The sequence below is a fragment of the Galeopterus variegatus genome, unplaced genomic scaffold, assembly GCF_000696425.1.
Source record: "Galeopterus variegatus unplaced genomic scaffold, G_variegatus-3.0.2 Scaffold9029, whole genome shotgun sequence".
NCBI classification, from domain to species: domain Eukaryota; kingdom Metazoa; phylum Chordata; class Mammalia; order Dermoptera; family Cynocephalidae; genus Galeopterus; species Galeopterus variegatus.
Window position 1 is genome coordinate 67,761 of NW_007735140.1, and position 8,653 is coordinate 76,413.

Genomic DNA, 8,653 nt, shown 5'->3' on the forward strand with positions numbered 1-8,653 from the left:
CCCCTTTTTTGTTTTTACTACTTTTCAGACAATTTGTGCAATGTCGTTTTCTTTTTTAGGAAAGCAATTTTGTCTGCTTTTTAAAATGGATGTGTTTGTGTGGAGTTTTTACACGTTTTCCTACAGACTCCTCCTACGCAGGAGTTTTAAACGCTCACATTACTGTTGGAAATCATTTTTGCTTTGATGACATCTGTAGAATGGAGAGTGGTCGATCTTACAAAGAAAATGTTTGGTCAACTTACTCACAATTTAACCTAAGTTTTCTTCAGTGACAACATTAGGCCAAACCCTAAGAGGAGGGGCTTCACGGGTCTCTAGATGAGGGGCTGCATTAGTGGTCGTGCAGTAATCAGCTGCTGAGTCTGTCTCTCTCGCGGGGTCTACATCTCGGACGGGTCTACACCTTGGATGGGCTGAGGTGAGCATTTTTACCTAACGACGTTTTTCTTCTTCTGAAGTATGACCTATGTAACTGGAATGGTGAGAAGGAATAGAAATCTCTCCAAGGCTATTAGTGACCATGTGTGGTTGGAAGAATTCATGACAGACAGTTGAGACTGCCTGCGGGTGACGCAGCAGCAGCCTGGGCTGATTGCCAGACGAGCTCTTTCTCTGGAAGTTATAGCAGTGTGATAATCGCTGTGTGTTTTGAAGGCTCCAGGACTTTTTTTAGGGAATGTGGCTTCCCTTTCCCAGACTCAGTTTGCCCTGTGAGGATCAAAACCCTTCTGACACACAAGAGGCTGGGATAAGAGAAGACCCCAGTGTTGAAGATGGTGGTGGCTCTGAGCTCCTTGGCTTTGCAGTTGGTACCATGTAGGGCTGATTGTAAGGGGGGCAGAAGGACAGTTACCTTCATGGCATAGTAGAGTCTCTCTGCAAAGTAGCTGTGGAGGTTCCGGGTGCATTTCACTGGCAAATAGGAAAGCTCTGTTAACAGCTGGAGGGTGTGGGTGGCATTGCTTGCCTCAGGTCTTAAGGCTTAGCATTGTGCAAGCTCGGCCTAGTTTATATGCCCTGCCTAGTGCCATAACGGGAGGCTTTGTGTTAAGTGGGGTGGGACAGGGAAGGAAGGCTGGGGCACTGGACACAGCTCCAATGACCTGGGGCAGGCAGGTAAAAGGGTGAGAGGTGAAATGCACTGAGCCTGCCAGGCTCTTCTGGGGACACCAGCTCAGACCTATCAGAGAACAGCTCAGACCCAGAGCAGCCTCTGGGCTCTCACATGCAGAGACAGCTCTGCCAATAATCTAGCCACTCAGCTCCACAGAGGAGCCACAGTATGGTGGTCGCTGGCCTCAAAGTGCCCTCTCTGTGTGTCACTTATTAGCAGGAACCCTGCATGTTGAATTCCCATACAAAAGGTGGGGCTCAGCCCCAGAGGACTAAGGCACTCAGGGGCATCCGGTCCTGGGAGCTGGCCCATGCTTGCTTTCATGGGTGCTGCTTCAGAGACTGGGCGTCTGGATGGGGGAGGCTGGCATTTTAACCTCGGGCTGCAGAAGGAGTGTGGACGTGTGTTCAACCCCTGCCTCGATGCTGCTGCTTGTCTTCGTTACTCGGCCTCCTGTCCCATCTGTGCAGTGGGAGTGACATGAGGCTTCAGGGGGAAATGGACAGGAGGTGTTTGGCATCGGGGTACTGCGTGCCTTTGCAGTTCCTGCCCAAAAACTATGCAGGATGTGTTCAGAGCCCATCTAGGGGCTGATGGTGGAAGCTGAGACTGGAGCAGGGGGTGTGCTTAGATGCTCCAACGCCTTTGCCGTCAGATTCTGGGGCTCGCAGAGGGAGGGAGCTGCAGGAGCGAGCCTCTGCTGCAGCGGGGTAAGCACGGTGAGGGCTGCTCAGTGGCTTAGGGCTTCCGTTCCCTTCACCTCTTCTCACCCACTGCCCACGTCGCCTCCCGTGTTAGAAGCAGAGTGCCCCAAACTGCAGTGGGTGTTCGGTTTGCCAGATCCGATTCTGGATGCAAAACACTCCCTGCTCCAGGAAGAGTACTTCTTCCTTGAGCGGCACCAGCATCAAAGTCAACTTCGCTGGCCATTTCACACGCAGGGCCTTCCTGCTCGCTTTCAACACTGACCATCTCACGTCAGAGGCAGCCGCATGGCCGCGGAATCCCAGCCCTCTCGCTTCTCGGGTAGACTGGCCAGAGAGCTTGGGGGGTTCTGGTATAGATCTTATCACAGGGGTGTCAGCAACCATAAGTCAGAGCAGGTGGGCACTGACTTTGGTCTCAGGGAATTAATTCAACTATCTGTCTTCCAGTTTGGTTTCAGACACCAGAAATTCCATCTGATCTAAGTGGTTTGGGCATTTATTTTTGCGGCTCATGTAGCCTTTTGGACAACAGGCAAACAGATTGGCACCCCAGCACATGTAGGACAACTAAGCTGCCCTGTGTGACAATCTCCCTTGGAAATGTCCATACCAAGGATGCCTCGATTCCTGCAAACCCACCTGTGATCTCTAGTAGCAAATCCACTCTCTCAAGGAGGCCACATGGTACAATGAAAGGGACTGGCTTGGTTCATGTTGAGGCTCTGCCACTTAGCAGCTGTGTGACTTTGACCTCGAGCCTTAGTTTAACAATCTCTAAGATGGCAATTACCACACGGGCCTCACGGGATCATTGTAAAAGTTGATTGCAATGAACACCAGTGAATGCACCTGCTCAAATTCACCTTTAGGGAATGTGGCTTCCCTTTCCCAGACTCAGTTTGCCCTGTGAGGATCAAAACCCTTCTGACACACAAGAGGCTGGGATAAGAGAAGACCCCAGTGTTGAAGATGGTGGTGGCTCTGAGCTCCTTGGCTTTGCAGTTGGTACCATGTAGGGCTGATTGTAAGGGGGGCAGAAGGACAGTTACCTTCATGGCATAGTAGAGTCTCTCTGCAAAGTAGCTGTGGAGGTTCCGGGTGCATTTCACTGGCAAATAGGAAAGCTCTGTTAACAGCTGGAGGGTGTGGGTGGCATTGCTTGCCTCAGGTCTTAAGGCTTAGCATTGTGCAAGCTCGGCCTAGTTTATATGCCCTGCCTAGTGTTATAACAGGAGGCTTTGTGTCAAGTGGGGTGGGCCAGGAAATGAAGGCTGGGGCACTGGGTGCAGCTCCAATGACCTGGGGCAGGCATGTAAAAGAGTGAGAACCCGCTGGGCTATTCTGGGGACACCAGCTCAGACCTATCAGAGGACAGCTCAGACCCATAGCTGCCTCTGGGCTCTCACACGCAGAGACAGCTCTGCCAATAATCTAGCCACTCAGCTCCACAGAGGAGCCACAGTATGGTGGTCGCTGGCCTCAGAGTGCCCTCTCTGTGTGTCACTTATTAGCAGGAACCCTGCATGTTGAATTCCCATGCAAAAGGTGGGGCTCAGCCCCAGAGGACTAAGGCACTCAGGGGCATCCGGTCCTGGGAGCTGGCCCATGCTTGCTTTCATGGGTGCTGCTTCAGAGACTGGGCATCTGGATGGGGGAGGCTGGCATTTTAACCTAGGGCTGCAGAAGGAGTGTGGACGTGTGTTCAACCCCTGCCTCGATGCTGCTGCTTGGCTTCGTTACTTGGCCTCCTGTCCCATCTGTACAGTGGGAGTGACATGAGGCTTCAGGGGGAAATGGACAGGAGGTGTTTGGCATCGGGGTACTGCGTGCCTTTGCAGTTCCTGCCCAAAAACTATGCAGCATGTGTTCAGAGACCATCTAGAGGCTGATGCTGGAAGCTGAGACTGGAGCAGGGGGTGTGCTTAGATGCTCCAACATAGACTGGATTATGTTACAGCAGTCGAAGCAGCTGCGGAATCTCAGATGTCCCCGTCCACCCCGAGAGGCGGGCCCAGCTCTGCACAGAGACAGCCGGTGTGGAGGGGAGTACCCAGCCCTGCAGCCCTGACCACGGCTCCCATGGGAGGGAGGCCCCTCACCCCGGGCCTCAGTTCTCTGCTCGGCAATGATTCTTCCCATTATGATCTCAGCTCTGAGCCTGAGGATGTGCTCTGGAATGGGTCTCCTAAGGGGACCCAACCTCCTGCTGTGGGGAAGCTCTCAACGGTCCCCAGCGTCAGGACACACATGCGTCAGTTTGGACTCAAACCACGTATTGTCACTTCTTCAATCGGCAACTAAGGCAGGGACCAGGCCCCTGGCTCAGGTTCAGAAAGGTGACTTTGTTCAGGGCTTCAGAATTAGAACTGGAACCAGAAACTGAATGCTTCCTGTGTGGCTGCTGTGGGCACGCCCAGGGCCCGGGTCTGGCAGAGTCACGAATGTGTGCGTGCATACACAACCCCCACCGTCTCTCCAGCACACACTCACACCCACATACGCACTCACACACTTATGTTCACAAACGCACACACACTCACGCACCTTCCGCCTAACACTCTCACACCCACTCACCCACATGAACTTCTGCACACACTTACACACAGTCACACTCACCTGTGCACACTCACACCACACTGTGCACCATGCAGGCAGCACCGAGAACATTCCTTGGTAGGATACACTGAAACTATAGGAGTGGAACAGCCCCAGGGTCCTGGGCTGCAGGGCACAGGCTGAGAGTGTGGACCGGGGGTGTTCCCTTGCAGGTGACCCTAGGAATCCAGCCACTTGCTGTCGCCTCCCAGCCCTCTGCTCTCTGGCATGGCCCACGCTGAGCCCTGCGCTTACCCACGGTGAGCATGGCCTCCTCCAGTGAGCCGTGGGTCTCACTCTTGATGCTGTCCTCGATGCTCTTGTTGGCGATTTTCTCATATTCCTCAAACACTGTGGAGAGAGGGCTCCAGGTAGGGGACAGGCGGAGCCTACACGTTAATGCGCCACCCTGACCTCCCACGTGTTTGCCAGTGGAAGAGTCCAGGGCTCCCTGGCTCTCTCCCCAGCCCCATTCCTTGCCAAGGCCGCACACCAGACATCTGCTAGGGCACCCCTGCGGCACCTCTCATCAGGTGAGTGGCACTACGCGTGCACAGGATGGTGATGAATTTCATCTCGTCAGTCCCGCGAATCTTCTCCCCCGCAGCATACAGATCCTGGCATTGGGACAGCGACAACAAGCTGGTGAAGGAGGCCAAGGAGCTGAGGGACGGAACCCTGGAGGCCCAGAGCTGGGGCCGACGGCCAGCCCCGTGCATCCGCAGGCCAGCGTTCTCCTCTACGTGGCCGGCTCTGATGCTGAGCTCACGACCCCCGAGCTCTCGTCCTCCAGCTGCTCTGGCTTAAAAGCTCTTCTCTACGTTGGGTGGAAGCTACCCTGGGAAGTCCCCCCACCCTCCTCTGGCCTCACTCTGCCTCTGGGCAGCACTGAACGCCAAGGTCCTGCTGGACAGAGCTTTAGTGCCCCCTACCCCAGTCATGCCCCTTCCTCCTCCTGAGTCTCCCCAGCAACGTCACTCTCCTCCTCGGACCCCACAGGGTAAAGGCTGAGCTGAGTGGGCCTGGCCTGGCATCAAATAAAGCCCCATGGGCAGAGGTGCCCGGTGAGGCTTTCGGGCATCAGTCCCTGGAGTCCAGATGGCAGGGGGTGGGGCCACGTGGCCAGCGGGGTCCAGCCTCACCTGTGCATCCTGGAGTGCCAGCCCTGGGTCCACAAAGCTGCTCACATCATCCCTGCTGCCCTAGGAACAGAGGAGGCAGCTCTGTAAGGCAGGCTGCCTGACAAGAGCAGCTGGGCCAAGGGGAGAGCCAGGCTCGGAGGGCAGGCAGGGCTCTGCTGCTGCTCGGCGGCAGGACTTTCAGCAGCCAGTCATCCTCTCCAGGCCTCTGTTTCTCATCTGTGAAGTGGGCTGCCTCATGGGCATGGGGGCTCAGCGAGCTAAGGCAAACAGAGTGCCTGGCCTGGAGTGTGGCACGAAGGAACTTCTGGGTGAAAGGGAGCTTCTCCTCCTGCTTCTGAGGCCAGGAGAGGTGTGGGGCTCTGCAGTCAGGACCCTCTATCCATGCCGACATGCACTCGATGAGCCCATGTCCCAACCCCCACCCTAGCAACTCTGCTCAAGAGCTGCTCCCTGGGGTGGAGCTGTTGGGATCCCCAAGCCAAGGGGTTGCCAGGAGCCTAGGCTGTGATACCTGCAGGAGGCACACCAGGATCCTCTCCAGGTAGCCACTCGTGTCTGCTTGGATGTCTTCCTCCAGGCTGGACCCATAGTCTGCAGGGACAAGAGGACCAGGAGGCATGGGCAGAGACGCAGGGCCTAGCAAGGCCCACTTTCCTCCTTCCAGCACCATCTCCCACACTCATCCTGATTAGGGACTTCTAGAAAGGATGAGTCTGTGGCACGGGGCCTGGATGTGACGCCCAGGTGTCCGAGGGGCAGAGGTCTGTCACCACATGGTTGTTCAGAACTAGAAGGGACATGGATGTGCACCCAAGCTCAAAGCACAGAGGTGGACCAGGCCAGAGAGCCAAGCCAGGGGCGACCGATCGAACTCCGATCGAACTGCACTTTGTTGCAAAGTTTGGCAAAGCCAAAGCTTTTGGCACAGTCCCCAGTAGGGACACAATGTGGAGGCCTGGCCAGCCTCCGCTGGCCCAGCATCCTGTAGACTATGATAACTAGCCTGTAGTCCACAGCCCCACTACGATGGGGCCCTGGCAGATGGCCCTCGGCCGTCCCCTGGGTCAGCCTGTGCCCAGCCAGGAGGGAGCCAGCCCTGTCTGCCGCTGATGCAGCCTGTGGCCCTCCACACTGCACGGCCCTCGAGGGGCAGAGAGTTTAGCTGGGTGCATGCCCCCTCCCCAGGAGCTGGTGAGCCTGGAGGTCTGAGTCATGTCCAGTTGCACCGTCAGGCACAGGACTAGGCACACAGCAGGTTCTCTGAATCCATTGGTGGAAAAGGCCAGAAAGGGTCCTTTCTAATGTGGCCCAGTATGCTGCCTGACCCTTGTTCCCTGCCAGGTTGCCGAAGCTTGTGTCCATTCCCAAGTGAGGCTTTGATTCAGGCCCCCGCACCCCTCCACCTCCGTAGCCCCCTTACCCTCCTTGTATGCCTTCATTATCTCCTGTAGCTGGTTCTTGGTCCGAGAGGCCAGGATCTCAATGATGACGCCCTCTTTGGTTCCCAAGCCCTATAGACAGAAACCTCTGCATGCTGGAGAGCTCTGCCCGGGCCTCCTGCTCTGTCCACACCCTCTTTTCTCAGGACACCTGAGCCTCAGGAAGAAGCACCATCCCTGCTCTGTCCCCTCTGCTGGGGCTCTGCTGGCAGATGCTCCATGTTTGTCTTCAGTGAGGGGTACTAAGGGCAGGTGGGGTGGTGAGGAAGCTGTCTCAGCTCTCCGTCCTTAGCTGGGTGGTCTCAGGTCGCTCTACCACCCAGAGCCTAAGCCCCCTCATCCATAAACTGGGATAATAATCTGCCCCACCCTGAAGATGGATTAGAGACCATAGATATAAAGTGCCTGGCACAGCGAGTGTCCTCTCAGTGGAAATGATCACTGTTCCTGGTCCCCACGCCTTCCTAATCTGCAAAAGCAAGAGCACTGGTGGAAAGTAAAGGGGAGCCCGAAGGCCGTGCTGGGACTACAGAGGTTGGTTTCTAGTTCTGCTGCACACCTGGTCCAGTGATGTTCTGAGAAGTACTGATTTTGGCTTCATCATGGCCATGCGATGTCAGTGGCTGGGCAATCCTGGTTTCAGCAGCAGGCTGCAAGCTTGCTGGGCTAAGCCAGGGTCCAGATGGCCATGCCCCATGGTGGCACCAGGGGAGCCAGAGCTGCCCGTGCCAAGTCCTGGGCATTGTTCCCCCACCTAGTCAATGCAAGCATTTCTGCCCTCCCCACCCGCCTGCCGAGTTACCTTCATGGCATCATGCAGCTCCCTGGCTTCGTATCTGTATGGCGGGTACATGAGGGCCACAATGAGCCTCTCAAACTTGCCACTCAGCTCCGACTTCAAGGTCTCGGTGAGCTCCTAATGCAGGAACAAGGAAAGGTGACGATCACATGCCAGGCCCACCTGAGTGCGGGCAGCAGGATGGGCTGGCTGGGGTGTCTGGGCCACTCCTCAGGCTGTCTGAGCATCGGCACCCTCTCTGTTCAATAGACGGTACTTCTGCTTCTTACCGCTGCTTACGAGACACGTGTGTGACTCAACTCACAGACGCAGTGCTGGGCATGTCATAGGCTCACAGTAACATAAGATCGCCATTGCTCACCAGACTGCAGGCTCTGGGGTGGCACCATTGAATGCCTGCCACTTGGCCCTGCCACTTGAATGAGTGGAAAACGTCTCATGCGTGTCTCCTTCTAAGGGCACATGTCTCTGAGGAGCTGCAAGGCCACACCCCACCGATCGGCACAGAGCAGCAGAAAGATCAAAGTCTTCGTTGGACTTGGACTTAAATCCCAACCTGTTGCTTACATACTTGGGACACTGGGCAACTTTTTCAACCTTTCTGAACATAGTTTCTCAAATGTTGAATGCAGAGAAATATGCATAGCTGTGAGGATTAAGAGACAGAGATTGGATATATGCACAGTGGTTTCTCTAAGACAAAAATTGTGGAAATACACATTGGTTTCTCCAGAGGGACACTGGTCTTCCTGTGTTAAATCTCCGAACTAATGATTTGAGCTGATGGAGTCCTCCAGGTGCCCACGGCTATGCACGCAGTTATTCCTGTGTTTACTGAGTTCGCCCAAATGTCT

At 55.4% G+C, this 8,653-nt stretch overlaps 1 protein-coding gene across 1 annotated transcript in view; it reads right to left on the reverse strand.

The window, feature by feature from the left end:
• The window catches only part of LOC103608976 (annexin A8-like), a 16,598-nt gene that overhangs the window by 5,405 nt on the left and 2,540 nt on the right, over nucleotides 1-8,653 (reverse strand). Inside the window, exons 4-10 of the mRNA XM_008593355.1 lie at nucleotides 7,803-7,916; nucleotides 6,982-7,072; nucleotides 6,073-6,152; nucleotides 5,562-5,621; nucleotides 4,943-5,036; nucleotides 4,675-4,770; nucleotides 2,874-2,932 (exon numbers count right to left, since the gene is read on the reverse strand). Of these exons, the coding sequence (XP_008591577.1) occupies nucleotides 2,874-2,932; nucleotides 4,675-4,770; nucleotides 4,943-5,036; nucleotides 5,562-5,621; nucleotides 6,073-6,152; nucleotides 6,982-7,072; nucleotides 7,803-7,916 (594 nt within the window). The remainder of the gene's footprint in view (nucleotides 1-2,873; nucleotides 2,933-4,674; nucleotides 4,771-4,942; nucleotides 5,037-5,561; nucleotides 5,622-6,072; nucleotides 6,153-6,981; nucleotides 7,073-7,802; nucleotides 7,917-8,653) is intronic.